Raw genomic sequence first — 19,275 nt, forward strand, 5'->3', positions numbered from 1 at the left:
AAAAAAAAAAAAAAAAAAAAAATGCATCTACAGCTAGACACAATGGAACACACCTGTAGTCCCTGCGACTTGAGAGGCTGAGGCAGGAGGATCGCTTGAGCCCAGGAGTTTGAGGCTGCAGTGAGCTATAATTGTGTCACTTCACTCCAGCCTGGGCAATAGTGTGAGACCCCATCTCTAAAAGAAAAGGAAATCTACAAATAATATAAAAGATAACTAATGATTTTAAAACATTGTCAATAAGTTTATGTGCAATAGGTGTAAATAAGTGCAGTAGCATAAGAGATAAGACATAGATGACTTGAGTGATCCAGGGGAGTGTCACTGAACTTGGCTTTAAAGGAAAGGTACAATTTGGCCATTTATTTGTAAAGTGCTATGAAATTGTACAAGTGAAAGCCAATTTCCTGTTTTTAAGAAGTAAGGAGCTATGAAAGTATCTAATCCATTTTTCAGTTATTTACTATGACTAGGTCAGGTTTAATTTCTTTTTCTGCGTGTTTTATTTGCTGTCAGGCATTTGGGCACAGAAGCATTGACCCAAAGGATGGAAATACCACTGAAAACATAAACAACACTTTCATCAAAACCCTGCAGGGCAATGCCTTGAATTCCCTCACGGAAAGCATGATGGAAAACCTCCAACGTATCATGAGACCTCCAGTCTTCTCTAACTCAAAGACCGCTGCCTGGGTGACAGAAGGGATGTATTCTTTCTGCTACCGAGTGATGTTTGAAGCTGGGTATTTAACTATCTTTGGCAGGGATCTTACAAGGCAAGACACACAGAAAGCACATATTCTAAACAATCTTGACAACTTCAAGCAATTCGACAAAGTCTTTCCAGCCCTGGTAGCAGGCCTCCCCATTCACATGTTCAGGACTGCACACACTGCCCGGGAGAAACTGGCAGAGAGCTTGAGGCACGAGAACCTCCAAAAGAGGGAAAGCGTCTCAGAACTGATCAGACTGCGCATGTTTCTCAATGACACTTTGTCCACCTTTGATGACCTGGAGAAGGCCAAGACGCACCTCGTGGTCCTCTGGGCATCGCAAGCAAACACCATTCCAGCGACTTTCTGGAGTTTATTTCAAATGATTAGGTGACTAACACCATATCCATTTCTTTTTTTATTTTATTTTAGTAGAACGTAGACATTAAACCATTTTAACTTTAAGAAAAAAAGCCTTATAGTACTTTCTCGTGCCATCAATCAAGAACGTAGCACTAATGCGTGTTAGTGTTTAACATGTTTGAGTTCATTCAGTCCTCACAAAAACATAGGCAGCTATGACTGGTAAAAGTGTTTTATAGAAACAAAGGCAGTCCCAGAGAAAGAGATGTCACCCCAAGTCACAGAGCTTGTATGTGCTCGTGTTGGGGTCATTTCAGGCTGCCTGGTCCAGAGCCCTCACTCTTAACCCCATACTGTTCTTCACGACACCAACTTAAGTCCATCAATGCAGTTCTCATAATCATAAAAATGTATTTAAGTGATTACTGATTTAATCAGGGCAGTGACTATGCCTTATTTATTTGTTCATTCACAGTTTGTTTTCACTCAATTAGGAATTGCTGTTCTTCTGTTTTTGACCAAGTATGAGAGCTATAAATCAATCATAATCAATTTTTATTGATAAGAGACTTAGCTAGGTTTTGCTTTTTAAAACTGTATGTAACAGGAAAAAAAACTGTAGTAACATATGTTTTACATAACATGATTTCTCTCCAAAGTGTTAATCTTTTGGGAATTTGAAATTAGAACGGTCTATTATTGAATTATTCCAATTAAATTAGATATTTAGTATCATGTAGACACAAAATTGCTACTCCATAGGATTGGGAATGCCAAATTTCTATTGATAGCTGATGACTTTAGGTCTTATAAAATATTTTAAAACTTAATTTCAGATGTGAGAACTTACTACTAATTTGTCACAAATGTTGACTGTCTTCCAAAGTTATTACTTGAGAAAGCACATCCAGAATAAATTCACATATTTACAGTAGGCATACAATATCAATTTAACATCATAAAGGAAATTGTAGCCATATTTTATGATAGTTTCACAAATACTTATTAGTCAAACATTTTGAGACTCAACTTACTGTAGTTTTGTTATGTAGCTCCCTAGCCATGTCTAATCCTTATTAGAAACACTTGTTTATAAAAGCCCTGACCAAAGTTTAACTTTTATGTAGCAAGGACCCCTTTTTTTATTATTCTTTTTTTTTTTTTCCTTTTTTTTTTCTGAGACAGAGTCTTGCTCTGTCACCAAGGCTGGAGTGCAGTGGTACAATCTGGGCTCACTGCAACCTCCACCTCCCGGGCTCAAGCAATTCTCCTGCCTCAGCCTCCCGAGTAGCTGGGATTACAGGATCCCACAACCTTGCCTGGCTAATTTTTGTATTTTTAGTAGAGACAGAGTTTCAACATGTTGGCCAGGCTGGTCTCAAACTCCTGACCTCATGATCTGCTCGCCTTGGCCTCCCAAAGTACTGGATTCTTACTAATATCCAAGGACATAAAACGCAATTACAAATGTAGTAAATGCAAACAGGACTATCCCTTTCTCTTCTGCCCTGATATCTTCACCATCTAGTTAAAAGGAGGGGGAAAGGCCTATTTGTTTGCAGAACTCAAAGTATGGAAAAAGTTTGTTTTCTGTACATACATTTTTTCTCTTAACTTTTAATAGGAACCCGGAAGCAATGAAAGCAGCTACTGAAGAAGTGAAAAGAACATTAGAGAATGCTGGTCAAAAAGTCAGCGTGGAAGGCAATCCCATTTGTTTGAGTCAAACACAACTGAATGACCTGCCAGTATTAGGTGGGTATACTTGTTATGTTGCGTTTCATTTTCTATGTCCTACTACTTTAACAATAATGACCAACATCAATTACATACTTACTGAATTCTAGGCATTAAGCTAAGTATTTCATATGAGTTTTCTTGGTTAATCCTCACAACAATCCTGTGACTTGGGACTGTTACTATTTATTTGTACCAAGTGAGGAAACTGACACCTAGAGGTTAAGCTGCAGCCAGGGTAGAATCAAATACATCATTGTGTGGGATGCTGTTCTCTCAGCTACCACCCTGCACTGCCACACTATGTTTCTCTTATTCCTCTTACCGCTAATCTGATGGTTAATGGAAGTATATTAGTCATTTTCATAAAATAAAGGAGGGAAAAGAACCACTAAGAAACCACAGTTACCTGCATGGATTGAGTGATGGATTTGAAGCTTCTTTGATTTTCCTTTGTTCTGCTTTTCTATATTTTATAGAAATATAGCAATATGATATTTTTAATTTAATTTAATTTTTTTTAGACAAAGTCTCGTTCTGTTGCCCAGGCTGGAGTGCAATGGTGTGATCTTGGCTCTCTACAACCTCTGCCTCCTGAGTTCAAACCATTCTCCTGCCTCGGCCTCCCAAGTAGCTAGGATTACAGGTGCACGCCACCACCCCTGGCTAATTTTTTTGTATTTTTAGTAGAGACTGGGTTTCACCATGTTGTCCAGACTGGTCTCGAACTCCTGACCTCAAGTGATCTGCCTGCCTCGGCCTCCCGAAGTGCTGGGATTACAGGCATGAGCCATTGCACCCGGCCAACAATATGATATGTTTATAGTAAGAAAGTTTTCTTTTTTTGGTTATTTTATTTAAGGAGGCAAGAAGCTTAGGTTCCTTGTTGGGTCTGACTTGGGAGACTTTGGACATGTCAGTTCTCTTTTGGGGGCCTTCCTTTTCTTATCTGTAAAATAAAATGCTAACATTCTGGGATTTTATGCACAATCATGTGATGAGCAACCTAAAACATGACAGTTAAAGGATAAGTCTGAAAGGTCAGGCTGGACCTCTCGTGAGCTCTCTATATTTCAGCCATTTTCAGGTTGGTTCTTTTTGTCCCTTTATGCCTTTACTAGGCAGCAGGGATCGCCACACAACATCAGATAGTATATGGATAAAAATAGGTTCTTGTAAATGTTGAACTGAAGCTGCAGTAAACACCTAGAAAAAACATATGTATATATCAATGTTATCAGTATATTCAGTCTCAGAAGTCCTCAGCATATTAAATCTCAGAAGTGATAAACTTTGAATAATTTATATAAAAATGTATTACTGATTATTCCGGTTTTGTTAGAGGATTACTTTCCTATAAAATGATGGAATTTTGTTTCCCAATTATGAACAAGATGATTATTTCTTAATCAAAAGATTATTATTAACTCAGAGGATCTGATTTAAAAATACATTCAGGCTGGGCATGGTGACTCACACCTGTAATCAAAGCACTTTTGGAGGCTGAGGTGGGCGCATCGCTTAAGCCTAGGAGCTCAAGAGCAGCCTGGTAACACAGCAAAACCCTGTCTCTACAAACAATAAAAAGAAGACAATTAGCTGGGTATGGTGGCAGACGCCTATAGTCACAGCTGCTTGGGAGGTTGAGGTGAGAGGATCACTTGAGCCTGCGAGGTTGAGGCTGTGGTGAGCCATGATCATGCCACTGCACTGCAGCCTGAGCAAGAGAATGAGACCCTGGCTAAAAACAAAAACAAAAATAAAAAAATTCAGACACAGTTGAATCATTGATAATAGCATCGTGGTAACAGAAAGAAAGTTTGGGAAATGTTTATCTGATCAGCTTCCCATACCCTGTTCATGTTACAGGACTACAGAACACCGTCACCACACAGTCCCTTTGTGTTATGCACTGCCAGGCTGTCTGTAGTTCAGTCTCTATATCATACGACCTTCAAACACTTGCTTTGTTCTTCTCTTCCTTCCTCCCTTCCTTCTTTCATTTTTTACCTTTTTTGCTTTTAAAATATTTAGAAAGCATAATCAAGGAATCACTGAGGCTTTCCAGTGCCTCCCTCAACATTCGGACAGCTAAGGAGGATTTCACTTTGCACCTTGAGGATGGTTCCTACAACATCCGAAAAGATGACATCATAGCTCTTTACCCACAGTTAATGCACTTAGATCCAGAAATCTACCCAGACCCTTTGGTAAGTGCCTGCTCATTGAAGTTCAATATCCAGGTGATAGCTACCTAGATCTAAATAAAGAGGAATGGTAGAATTGATTTTATCATTGTAGTCATAGGGATTATCCCCTTAATCGTGTTAAATATTCATATATTTTGGAAAATTTAGATAGTGGTCTGAATTTTTAATTTTTAGTCCAGGTATTTGTCATCACACAGTCTTTGCTAGATTATCATGATAATAAACCTGCCACTTTTTTTTTTTTTCTTAAAAACACCTCCTCCTAAATCCAGGAAATTGGAGGCTAATATATTGATTCTTCCAGTTTCTTCTGGAAACGCTTCTCTCTCTAGCTCTGCCTGACTAAGGAACTAATCGTTCAAGCACGATAGGAGGTGTCAGAAGGCTTCCTTAGCTCGTTAAGCTTATTACTTTCTGATTCAATGTGAAGTATTTGCTAAATCACTAATGGAGTAGATTTAAAAAGAAAATTACTCTTTGGATCTTCCAGGTTGAGAAAGAGATAAATTTCTTCAAAACTAGCTTAAAGGCTGTTTTCTTTGTATTTTTATTGCAGACTTTTAAATATGATAGGTATCTTGATGAAAACGGGAAGACAAAGACTACCTTCTACTGTAATGGACTCAAGTTAAAGTATTACTACATGCCCTTTGGATCAGGAGCTACGATATGCCCTGGAAGAGTGTTTGCTATCCACGAAATCAAGCAATTTTTGGTTTTGATGCTTTCTTATTTTGAACTGGAGCTTGTAGAGGGCCAAGCTAAATGTCCGCCTTTGGACCAGTCCCGGGCAGGCTTGGGCATTTTGCCGCCATTGTATGACATTGAGTTTAAATATAAATTCAAGCATTTGTGAATACGTGGCTGAAATAAGAGGACACTAGATGATATTACAGGACTGCAGAACACCATCACCACACAGTCCCTTTGGATAAATGCATTTAGTGGTGGTAGAAATGATTCACCAGGTCCAATGTTGTTCACCAATGCTTGCTTGTGAATCTTAATATTTTGGTGACAGTTTCCAGATGGTGTCGCAGACTGTGCTAGTGAAAAAAACTAGTTTCTAGGAGCACGATAATTTGTTTTCATCTGTATGAGTCCATGAATGTTCATATAGCCAGGGGTTGAAGTTTATTATTTTCAGAGGAAAACACCTTTTTTTTTTTTTTTCCCCAAAATGAAGATACACATTCCAGCCAGGTGTTGTAGCAGGCACCTGTAGTCTTAGCTACTCGAGAGGCCAAAGAAGGAGGATGGCTTGAGCCCAGGAGTTCAAGACTAGCCTGGACAGCTTAGTGAGACCCCGTCTCTAAAGAAAAGATACGTATTCTAATTGGCAGATTGTTTTTTCCTAAGGAAACTGCTTTATTTTTATAAAACTGCCCAACAATTATGAAACATGTTCAAATTCACGTTCTAGTGAAACTGCATTATTTTTTTACTAGATGTTGGGGTTCTTCAGGTGTGATCATATATCATAAAGGATATTTCAAATGATTATGATTAGTTATGTCTTTCAATAAAAAGGAAATACTTTTCAACTTTTTCTATATCCAAAGTTCAGAGCTTTAAAAATGATTATTTTGATTTCCCAAAAACACTAAAGGTGGTTTTAATATTTTCCCTTTATGTTTTAACTTATTGTTGCTGAAAACTCTATGTCCAGCTTTAACTATCTTCTCTGTATTTTTATTTCATTTCATATTAATGAGAAGAGTTTTTTTCAGAGATTAAAAAAGGCAGTTTTTCTGTTATTGTTAAATACACACTATCACTGAACAAATGCAGCTTTTATGTGATCTGTTTTAAAGTTAAAACCGGATGGAAATAGCCGTTTGAAAGCTTTGGTTATGAAACATGCGGAGTGTATTAAGTACGGCTTGACATTATGTTTTATTTAAATGCTTTTTATCGCTAAATGACTTGCAGATGAAAAAAACTAAGGTGGCCTGAGAGTTTAAATGCTGTGTACAACAATGCTTTGATAATATATTTTAAGTATGAGTTATCAGCTATATGTCAATTGATATTTCTGTGCAGTATTTATATGTAAATTATATTTACCTTTTTGCTTATTTTACAAATATTAAGAAAGTATTCTAACATTTCATAATTTTGAAATGATTCATCTTTCAGAAATAAAAGTATGAATCTATGTGTATTTATTTATTTATTTATTTATTTATTTAGAGACAGAGTCTCATCCTGTCACCAAGGCTGGAGTGCAGTGGCACGATCTCAGCTCACTGTAACTGCCGCCTCCTCAGTTCAAGCGATTCTCATGCCTCAGCCTCCTGAGTAGCTGGGACTACAGGCATGTGCCCCCATGCCTGGCTAATTTTTATATTCTTAGTAGAGACGGGGTTTCACCATGTTGGCCAGGCTGGTCTCAAACGCCTAACCTCAGGGGATCTGCCCACCTCAGTCTCCCAAAGTGCTGTGATTACAGGCACAAGTCACTGCACCTGGCCGAATCTATGTGTTTTAAATTTTGAATTATTCAGAGTGTTTAAAACATTCACCCACTTACAAGCTAAACAACAACAGTTTTATTCAGGATTCATTCAAAATACTCATATATTCAAAATATTGCAAAAATATTCAATGTAATAATTTACTCAAAAATCTCCCTCATACTACATAAAATTTATTAGAAGTTTTCATCTTGCTATTTAATATTACCATAGATTTATCCCTTAAGTAGGTTATCTTTTATATTAAGAAAATTAAAGTCATTTAGATGTGGTTCAAGATTAACAAAAATCTATTTTATAGTGAACAGTTATAAACCAAATTTCTAATGTGGTTTCCTAATAGATTTTATGACTTCGTAAATGCATCCCACATTTTTCCATGTCTTTGTTCTTGTAGAGCAAGGGTTGGCAACTGATAGCACATGGACCAGAGGCTCCCTGCCTCTGTTTTTGTATAGCCTGAAAGTTGAGAATGGTTTTTACATTTTTAAATGGTTAGACAAAAAATCAAAAGAATAAGAATCTTTTCTGACATGTGAGAAGTATGTGAAATTTGGACTTCCACACCCATCAGTCAAGTTTTATTGGGAGGGACGCAGCCTGCCCATTGTTTTCATTCTTGTCCACGCCTGCTGTTGCGGTGCCACTGTGGAGCTGAGCAGTTGCAACAGAGACCATGTGGCCACAAAGCCTGATATATTTAAAGTCTAGTTCTTTACAGAAAATGTTTGCCAATCCCTGTTGTATAGCAATCCCAAAGGCTACTTTGTACTATAATTTTATTAACTTTAAAGAATGTATACAAGCATTGGTATATGAAGTATTTTGTCTTTTTTTAAAAAAGCATGTGAGGAGAATACATTTAAAAAACCATGGATGGCCAGGCACGGTGGCTCATGTCTGTAATCCCAACACTTTGGGAGGCCGAGGCGGGTGGATCACCTGAGGTCGATAGTTCGAGACCAGCCTGACCAACACAGAGAAGCCCCATCTCTACTAAAAAAAAAAAAAAAAAAACATTAGCCAGCCGTGGTGGTGCTTGCCTGTAATCCCAGCTACTCGGGAGGCTGAGGCAGGAGAATGGCTTGAACCCGGGAGGTGGAGGCTGCAGTGAGCTGAGATCACGCCACTGCACTCCAACCTGGGCAATAAGAACGAAACTCCAACTCAAAATAAATAAATAAACAAAGCTATAGATATAACTTTATCTCAGACAACATTAAGTTATACCTTTATTGGAGATGAAACCATTCCATTTAGGAAAGATATTTGTATTTTAAAAAGCACCTAAAAGGCATTACAATAACCTATTTTAAGATCAAATAGACCTAGGAGGAGAGATGTTCATGGTTAAATCTATTCAGATTCCCATGGGCCAGGGCCAGGTCACTACTCCACATGTCATGCATCATCCCATCATATCCTCAGGAGTCCTTTGAGGTTTGTGTTACTATTACCTCTATATTACGGAAGAGAAAGGCAGAACTCCAGAAAGGTTAAGTCACTGGCTCAAGGTCACAATGCTGACAGGTGCAAGAGCTGGGAGTATTGGAATCCAGGTTGCTCCAACTCCAGAGCCAGCACTCTTCCCTTTGTGGCAAGTCCAGGTGACAGACTGTCTTGACTCAGGTCATTGAAAAGATACACCACAGTAAACAAAATCCATGATGTCACTTCTGTCTCTAAATCCCCACTGGTTGGGAGGGTCACTTGGTCAGAGGGCGGGGCACTGTAGCTGCCAGGCCTAGGAAGGTCAGGAAGGAGGCCGAGGACTCTAGCTGAGAGCCCATGAAGAGTCACAATATTATCAAATACAACATTACGCTGTGCTCACCTTCACGTAGGACAGTGTCTCTTCATCTCACCAACCGCTTGGAGTTAATTGTGTAATCTCATGTCGTTTCTCTTAGGCTCAGTGTTATACATTTTTGAGGCAATGGGCTTAAGGTTTTAGCCTTGGTTTTATACGTGGATAATGGAATACAGCTTTTCACCAGCATCATCTCCACACCACCTTCATTGATACCAATGCAGAGGCTCGGGCCTATGAAATGAGGTCAAGACAGCAGCATTGATGCTTCACAGACTGTTCACAGCTATTTAAAGTCCTCTAGTCTAAGCCCTCATTTTAGTTAGAAACTGATATTTGGTGAAACAGAGGTGATTTTTGTGTAAAGGGTTGCACAGCAAATTGTAAGGCAGGCCCCAATCTAGAAACCTCCTGTCTGCACATGAAAGGCTGTATCCTCTGAACTAACGCATATGTTAAGGACCGACCTTCTAAATACAGGCATAGGTTTCACAGCCTCCACAAAGTCCGTTTCTTCATCTATAAAGCTACATATGAAAAAATAATGAATAAATAAAATTAATTAATTAAAAATAAAAATACTAGCCGGGCGCGGTGACTCACGCCTCTAATCCCAGCACTTTGGGAGGCCGAAGCGTGTGGATCACCTGAGGTCGGGAATTCGAGACCAGCCTGGCCAACATGGGGAAACCCTGTCTCTACTAAAAATGCAAATATTAGCCAGGTGTGGTGGTGCATGCCTGTGATCCCAGCCACTTGAGAGGCTGAGGCAGGAGAATCTCTTGAACCTGGGAGGCAGAGGTTGCAGTGAGCCGAGATCATACCACTGCACTCCAGCCTGGGTGACAGAGCAAGACCTTGTCTCAAAAAAAAATAAAAATAAAAATAAAAGTGATAATAAAAAGTAAAAAATAAAAATATTCATACACTTTCACATGACTGTATGAAAACTCCCCACTTTTATTGAAAATAATGTAAACCCACAATCTTTGGTAGCCTCAACTCCATTTTGAAGAACCAATTTCTCATTGAAAGTTATCCAGCCATCGGTGGCAAAGTTAATTAGAATATGGATTCAATACTTAACAGTTCTGGAGCAAGTTCTCATGGATTAAATGAATGACAGTTTCAAGAATTACAAGAACTTGTGTGAGAGAATTCATGAGAGAAGTGAGGGGTGGCATGAGGAGGGCTGATCACCTTCCCATTTGCTATTTTGCAGAATTTCAATCCATGAAAAACAGTTAAAGAATAGAGTGAATACCCATCACTTTCACCTAGATTCATCCTAATACTTTGCCACATTTGCCTTTACTCAGAAAGATGGTTTGAAAAGTAATTTCAGTTAAGGCTATCATGTTTAATTTCCTTTCAAGTTTCCAATTAAAGTTTTATCTCTGGCTCCTCTAATTCTTTGGAGAAGAGCAAGGAATGGGGGGAAGTGGAGGGAGTTGATGGGGTATTGATTGTCTTCTTCCCCACCATCACCAACAAGACTTCAAAATGGAACCTTTTTTTCTTTTATGTTCTGGCAAGAAACAATGTAAAACAAACTCCACTGGAAACAGAAATTGTTATTTTAAGACAAAAAAATCTGTGCATGTAGGAAAAATGTACAGGAAGATACTTTTCCTCACAGTTTTTCTTGGAGTGTGTTGGTGAGAAGATGGTTAGGGGGCAGACGAAGGGACACAGGGATATCACCTTGGTGAAACATTTGGTGCTCCAGGTAACAGTGTGCCAGGGCCATGGGCAGGTATTGGAGCGAGGTCAGGTGTCCCTGGGAGTGCTTTCGCCACAGACACGTAGCAATCAAACAGTCAGCAGTTTCTCAGAAACTTGGCTGTAAGAAATTTACTTCATCACTTCTCTGGAGTGATGCCAGGGAATGGCAGTTCCCCAAGGAGGGCAATCATAATTTATTCAACTGCATAGACCACCAAAGCTTCCAATTGACGCGTTAAACATAGCGGGAGCTCAAACAGTTGAAGATGGTGATGGAATAAGAGTGTTATTTGTGCGGAGGCGTTGGGCACTTTGGGGTCTCTGTTTTTCTCCTTAGCCTGAGCGCTAGTGAGTTGCAAACACTTTGGTTGCTTTACTAGCAGGACTTTTTGCTTCTCTGTATTGATCTCTCACTCTATTGAAATATTGGGAAAGAGTTACACACAGAATTGAGAACACAGCTGGCCAGTGCTCAGGCCCACGCTGCGTGACAAGGCAGGTTTACTATTTGCTGAAACAAAGTGGAGGTGGAGAAGGCATCAGCTCTGTGGGCAGCTGAGCAGGTTCCTGACGGGGCTCAGAGACACAGAGAGGTGGGCCCCGTTGGCACAGTCACTAGTCTGGCATGGGGCAAAGGCCCAGGGGGGAAGCAGACAGAGTCTTCTTTGACCCTCAATTTAGTCATTAAGGTACTGAATCTCCTATTTATTTTCTATTCTTTATTAAGTAAGTTTCAGAAATGTTCAGCCTGCTGAAGGTCTAAGCCTGCTTCTGGTTCCAGTCAGGCCTTTGCTTTGCAGCACAATGAAGAAACCCATTCATTGTGCAGTTTTCTGGGGTTGGGGGACGGTTCCATAATGCTGGCCACCTGTTTGATTTCTCCTTTTATTATAATTAGGCCAAGTAGCTTGTCTCATAATAATGAAAGCTTACTTCCAGAGAAATAGTGTCAGGATGTATGACTTCTTTCAATTCAACCATGTTTAAACAGTCCCCAATGTACAAGCAGTATGTTTCAAAGATTCACTCTTGAATAGAATATTTGGGACTCAGAAAACATTTTATTGAAGAAATTATGTTATAGATGGGACTTAGGTTCCCAGAGCAACAAACAAAAGTCAGTGTAACTCGTAATATCATGAGTCACTCTGTTTTGAATAATTTATTTTTTTTTTTTTTGAGACGGAGTCTCGCTCTGTCGCCCAGGCTAGAGTGCAGTGGCGCGATCTCGGCTCATTGCAAGCTCTGCCTCCCAGGTTCACGCCATTCTCCTGCCTCAGCCTCCCAAGTAGCTGGGACTACAGGCGCCCGCCACCACGCCCGGCTAGTTTTTTTTTGGTTTTTTTTTTTTTTTTTTTTTTGTATTTTTTAGTAGAGACGGGGTTTCACAGTGTTAGCCAGGATGGTCTCGATCTCCTGACCTCGTGATCCGCCCGTCTCGGCCTCCCAAAGTGCTGGGATTACAGGCTTGAGCCACCGCGCCCGGCCTGTTTTGAATAATTTTACAATGCAAAAGTAAAGAAAGGGAGAAAACCCACTGTTGAAATATGAATACTTCAATTTGACTAATAAATAGTTTTAATTTATCTTGAAAACAGATGTCTTAAAAGAGGACGGGAGATAAGATTCTGAAGGAGTCATTTAGGAATTTTCAAAGGAGGCACTTTCACAGGAGGTGATTTAGAATCATGGAGTCTCCAGGTTACAGATAAAAGCAAATCCTTTGTTTTGTAGCTGAGGAAAACAAGAGGCAGAAGACTATTTATCATTTAACTTCAAAGCTTATCCTTTTATTTACCTTTCATTCAGCTTTGCCAGTAAAGGGAGGAAGGTGGAGGGGAGATGGCTGCTGTCACCATACAGAGGAATTTGAGGAAGTGGGAAAGACCAGTGTATTGGCCTGCTAGGGCTGCCATAGCAAAGGACCCGGGAGCGGGTGACTTCTACGGCAGACATGCATTTTCTCAGGCTTCGGGAGGCTGGAGAGTCTGAGATCAAGGTGCTGGCAGGTTTAGTTTCTCCTGAGGCCTCTCTCCTTGTTGTGCACATGACAACCTTCTCCCTGTGCCCCCACACCGGCTTTTCTCTATGAGCAGGCATCTCGAGTGTCACTTTCTCTTCTTATAAGGACACGGGTACTGTTAGATTAGGGCCCCACTCTTGTGACCTCATTTAACCATAATTACTCTTTAAAGGCCCAGTCCCGTTCTGAGATACTGGCAATTTGGGCTTCAACATATACATTTGAGAGGAACAAAATTCAGCCTATAGCATGCAGAGAGAGTGGAAAAAAGCAAGAATAAAGTTAAAGAAACTGTAGTACTATTAAGGTGCCAAGTGAACAGAGCAGAGCCCACTGAGCAATGGCAGGGAAGAAGGGAACCGGGGGCTTCTGCTGGTTCCTGAATCAGCCTGACCTGTGTGTGGTGTGTGTGTGTGTGTGTGTGTGTGTGTGTGTGTGTGTGTGTGTATCTACATGAGGGCGACAGAGGGAGGTGTGGAAAGTGACTAAAGAGCCTAAATTCTCATCCTCATGCGTTTCACTTTTCCTTCAGGGCTGGAAATACCCAGTGCCATCCCACACAGACTGAATAGACCTTTCTAGAAAGAAGACATACAAATGGCCAAGAAGCATAGGAAAAGAGGCTCAACAGCTCCAACAATCAGAGAAAAGCAAATCAAAACCGCAATGAGGTATCACCTCCCCCCTGGTAGAATGGCTGTTATCAAAAAGATAAGAGACAACAAAGGGTGGCAGTGAGGGTGTGGAGAGAAATGAACCCTTCTACACTGTTGGTGGGAAGGTAAATCAGTACAGCCATTATACAAAACAGTATGGAAGTTCCTCAAAAAATCAAAAATTGAGCTACCATATGATCCAGCAATCCCACTTCTGAGTATATTCCCAAAGGAAATGAAAGTGGTATCTTCAAGAGATACCTGCACTCCCATGTTGCAGCATTAGTCACAATAGCCAAGGTATGGAAACAGCCCAAGTGTCCTTTGGCGGCTGCATGGAAAAAGACAATGTGGTATGTACATACAATGGAATATTACTCAGCCACAAAAACAAGAAATACTGCCATTTGGGAAAATACGGATGAACCTAGAGGACAACTGCTATGTGAAATAAGCCAGATGCAGAAAGACAAATACTGCATGATTTCACTTATATGTGGAATCTTAAAAAGTCAAATTCATGGAAGCAGAGAGTAGAATCATGGTTACTAGGGGGCGGGGGTCGGTGGGTGGGGGTTAAAAGACAAGGAGATATTGGTCAAAGGATATATATTGGTCGAAGGTTATACAAACCAAGTTCTGGGGATCTAAGGTATAACATGGGCAGTGTTGGATGTGCTAATACAAAAAAAAGAAAGATAACATACATATGTATTCATATCCAGGGCCCACCCCACTCCTGTTGTTTTCCTCTGGAGTAGGCAAATGCAGAACATTAGGGATCACAGAACAAATCTCAGCCTCACTCGATACATTCTATTTCCATGCAGGCAGTAGGTCTCTCGGAAGGTAATTGATGACTATATTCTAATTACTCAGCACCTACAGCATTCGTTCAACCAGAAGGACTCACATTGGACTGCTGGTCTAGTCCAACATTATGTTATTCTGACATTTGAGAACAAGGCAAAGCAAAAGTATGAAGTATGTTTTGTGTTTGGTGCTCCCTTCCTCATCTCACAGTGCCCATCTGTCATTCAGGAAAGAATTGAGGGCTGCTGAGTGCTCAGGCTGTACCAGGCTCAGTGCTGGGAGCAGGGATTTATAGAAATGGGAAGACCCTCTCCCTGCCCTCATGGCACTCAGAGTCTAGTCCAATCATTTTAAAAGGATCTAATTCCAACTCCATACATACCAAAGGGTGGATTAAAAGTATTTTATCTTCTGAGGCGTGGGTATTTAGAGTGTAACTTCTAAGTGCAGAATGTAAAGACTTCATTCTGTATTAGGGGATTTCTATCTTTCTGATTTTTTAAATAGACAGGACTTTGCCATATTGTCCAGGCTGACTGAGCTCAAGCAATCTGCCTGCCTCAGGCTCCCAAAGTGCTGGAATTACAGGCATGAGCCAGCATGCCCCACCAATATTAAGGGATACTGAGTGGCAGGTGGGTGGTACTATTCTAGGAAAGTGAAGACGTCTTTTGTTGCAGTCAGACTGGGGAGCGGGGGGGGTCATGGCTCTTTGGAGGCTGGCCCCGCTTCAAGGACACAATGGCTGCTTCTTCTATTTGACTGCTTAGTTACAAAACACCAAGGGGTAATTTTCTTTTAAGCTCTTTTCTCTACTTATCAAAACTATTTAGCCTGACCGGGCGTGGTGGCTCATGCCTGTAATCCCAGCACTTTGGGAGGCCGAGGCAGGTGGATCACGAGGCCAGGAGATCGAGACCATCCTGGCCATCATGGTGAAACCCCATCTCTACTAAAAACACACAAAAAATTAGGCGAGCATGGTGGCATGTGCCTGTAATTCCAGCTACTTGGAAGGCCGAGGCACAAGAATCGCTTGAACCCAGAAGGCTGAGGTTGCAGTAAGCCGAGATCTTGCCACTGCACTCCAGCCTGGTGACAGAGCTAGACTCTGTCTAAAAAAAAAAAAAAACAAAAAACACCACCACAACTCTTTAGCCCTTATCATCACTCACTTGGCATGTGAATCCTGCAAAACCACGCTGGGGCTCAGTGCTCCAAATTAAAAACTCTCACTGGATGTCTTCCAATGCTGTCTCATGGTGTTTGAAATTTTGGCAGATGATCTAGAGTCAATAGTGGCTTACAAACTGTTCACCTTGGTTACCTCTGCTGAAATGATGTAACCATCTCTCTATTTGTGGTAAGTCAGCATTTGAATCTAAAGTCACTTTAGGGTAGTGGCAAGGCTGATGGGTAAGAATGCAGAAAACTGAAGTCTTGTCCGTATATGGCATGGTACACACACACCACACACACACACAAATATAAGTAACGCTTTGCATTTATACAAAATAAAAACAGGGAAAGACATTTCCAAATGACAACAATGAAAAAAAATTTCCAACTCTAGATGGCAAACTAAAACTGAGGCAGGCCAAAGGAATTTGAGAAAAAACAAAAGATTCAGTAGCCCCTTTGCTCTTAGAGATGTATTTCTCAGACCTTCTAAATCTATAAATACTGCTGTAATATGCAACCCCCCATAATGTATGCCTGCCACATATTACATATATTCTTGTATTACATATCTGTAGAATTCTGTTAAGATGCTGATGTTGGGCTGATGGTCAGGTGTCTACCTGCTTGGTGAGTGCCTCACTCGTGTACACAAACCTCAGTTGGCAAAACCACAAATTCCTAAATGTTATGAGCACTGGGGGACCTTCCAGAATGGTCACAATTGTGAATGGCAAATCCTCGAGGGTGCATTCTATGGAACTCTCCATGATTATGGGACAGAGACTTCAGGAAAAGAAGTGATGACTCACAGATTAAATACGTCCTTGGCATGTATTCTGACTGATGATTAAAGAGTTTCTTCTGATCAAATTTTCTATAAAATAAACAAGATCATATTATTGTCCCTCAGCATTTCTAAGCTATGTTGATAAATGTTGAAAAACTACTGAACCCACATGAAAAGAATTTGATTTTTTTGTTGGAATCTAGGAAAAAATTTCTGGTCAGAGTATGTTAATTTGTGTCAGATGCTGAGAAGATCGCAAATGGACACATACAGACACACACACGATGAAGAAGAAAGAAAAGATAAAAGAGAGCAAGATAAAAAAAACACTGCAGGGACCAGATGGGGAAGGCAGACTGGGGTGATCACCCCTGGGTGATCCTTCCACACGTTCCAAGCTCAAAGAGCCTATACTATGGGGCACCATCACTCTTCACTAAACGGAAGTTGTGCACATAATTCCAGTAAGGCATACATGAGCAGAGGAATTCTCTGAGAGAGAAAAATCAGTAAGAGTGAGCAGTGAATAAGTTTGGAATTTCAGAAAGTCTTTGATACAGCAAAAAAAAAAAAAAAAGAATTTTAATCATCATGAAATTGATACAGAAATAATCCTGCTTGAACATGAATGAAGAACTTGCTTGGAGCCAGTAATCAACACAGGCATGGGCTAAGTCCCCTCACTAACTATAAGCCTTATTAAGAAATGCTACTACTAATTGTGAAATCTTGTGTTGTTTTAAAACAAATAACAACAACAACAACAACAACAAAAAAGCTAGCAGCACATTTCAGGGGTTGTGTTATTGCTATATCATAAATTTCCCCAAACTGTAGTGGCTTAAAACAACAAACTTTAACTCATGGCTTCTGTGGGCAGCAACCCAGACCTGCTCAGCTGGGTGCCTGAGGTTCAGGCTCTTTCCGAAGGCCACAGTCATCTGCAGGCCAGATGGGGGCTGAGGAATCTGCTTCTTGACTCATTCATGTAGGTACACATGCGTGTAACCTAAGCTCAGATGTGATACCTTTTTTTTGTATTTTTGTTGTATTTGACTTGAAAGTCAACAATTTCAGTCCCCTCACAACGGTGTGAATAGCACAAGTCTAGGGTCACTGAGGAACGTCTCAGAGGCTGCTTGAGCCCATGTTCTGCACCAGGAGGCCTGCATGCACTGCTCTGCTCCTCCACTTCCTAGCCTCATGGTCTTAGCTCTCTCTATGCCTTGGTTTCCTCACCTTTAGGTTCTCAGAACCTAAAGCATTGAACTCAGAGGGTTGTTATGAGGAGTAAACGAGTGCTTTGAAATGCTGGATGGCACTGACAAAGCCGTACAGAAGTTTCATTTATTACAAGGGATTGCTTGATGCTCTGGGTTTCAGAATGTTATGGGCATAAAAATAAGAACTTTCTGTAGTAGTTTACACAGTAGGCAATATATTTGTTAGTGCATTATCCACAGAGATGTGGCACTGAACGAGAAATAAAATGGCTTAACATCAGCAATAGCAGAATTATAAATGGCTGCCCAGACGGAATGTGACTGGAATTCCCCTCTCATGGCATGGAGCACAGAGAAAAGGGGACACACGAATGGAGTATCACCTTGAGAAGTCCTTCAAGAGCCTGAAGAGCAGCAGCTTTGTCCTATTTCTGATGTCCCCATTCCTGCTCCTAAGGCTAAATCTCTTAACTTTGCCCTTCAGAAATAATATATTTGAGCACTGTCTATTTTAGCCCAAGGTCACAGAATTCCAATAGGACTAAAGTCAAAGTAAACATATCTCTGCAACTCAGTATTGATTTCAGGGGACAGCTATGCCTCCCTAACAGACCTGAAAACCATGCAACTGCCAGTAAAGAGAACTTAGACAGCACTCTGATGACCTGCTTGTCAGGCTGGGAAGTGTAAAAACAAGAGAATTCCGAGCCAAACCGCCAACTTCTTAAAGAGGATCATCATATAAGGCACAGGGTACATCTCTCAATATAGGTCTTCTTCACCTTGTGCAGCATGAGAAGTTTACAGACTTCATAAGTCTTCACTCTGTCCTTCAACCCATGCATTCAGGACAGTGGATACATCAATCACCTAGAAGTTGTGGTAATTAATAAAGCTTAGTGATGGGACATGACATAGGAATTCTGTTGAAATTTCCCTGGATCAGACCTTTTGATTTATTAAATCAGATTGAAATTTCAGGTGTCTAATTCCACCCAAATGGATTGGTAGAGAATAATAGTAATCATAGCAAATTTATTGCATGTTTATTATCTGTTAGACGCCGTACTGAGGGCTTTCGTGGGTGTTCATTCGACCCTCTCAGTCACCACAGGAAGTATATAATGCTGTTAACTCTTTTACATATGAGAAAACTGAGACTTATAGAAGTTAAATAATTTGTGACCAGTCATCTGAACCCGAGATCTGATCTGAAAGCCCATGCTCTATACCACAAAACTAATGACTAAAGAATAAAGAACTTAGAATTCTCAAACTGAATAACTGATGTGTGTGTGTATATATTTCTTTTCAATGAGCAGGCTGCTGTCTTTAAAATACTAGAGTGGGCTGGACAGGGTGGCTCACACCTGTAATCCTAGCACTTTGGGAGGCCGAGGCAGGTGGATTACTCGAGCTCATGAATTTGAGACCAGCCTGGCCAACGTCGTGAAACCGTGTCTCTACCAAAAATACAAAAAATTAGCTAGGGATAGTGGTGCATGCCTGAAGTCCCAGCTACTCGGGAGGCTGAGGTGGGAGGATGGGCTGCGAGG

At 40.5% G+C, this 19,275-nt stretch overlaps 1 protein-coding gene across 1 annotated transcript in view; it reads left to right on the top strand.

Moving 5' to 3' along the window:
• Positions 1–7,181, top strand: part of LOC105541241 (cholesterol 7-alpha-monooxygenase) — a 9,953-nt gene extending 2,772 nt beyond the window's left edge. Inside the window, exons 3-6 of the mRNA XM_011982185.1 lie at positions 517–1,103; positions 2,701–2,831; positions 4,848–5,023; positions 5,580–7,181. Of these exons, the coding sequence (XP_011837575.1) occupies positions 517–1,103; positions 2,701–2,831; positions 4,848–5,023; positions 5,580–5,879 (1,194 nt within the window). The 3' untranslated portion in view covers positions 5,880–7,181. The remainder of the gene's footprint in view (positions 1–516; positions 1,104–2,700; positions 2,832–4,847; positions 5,024–5,579) is intronic.
• The last annotated feature ends 12,094 nt before the right edge of the window (positions 7,182–19,275 follow it).

Source organism: Mandrillus leucophaeus, unplaced genomic scaffold (genome assembly GCF_000951045.1).
Source record: "Mandrillus leucophaeus isolate KB7577 unplaced genomic scaffold, Mleu.le_1.0 Scaffold236, whole genome shotgun sequence".
Lineage (NCBI taxonomy): Eukaryota > Metazoa > Chordata > Mammalia > Primates > Cercopithecidae > Mandrillus > Mandrillus leucophaeus.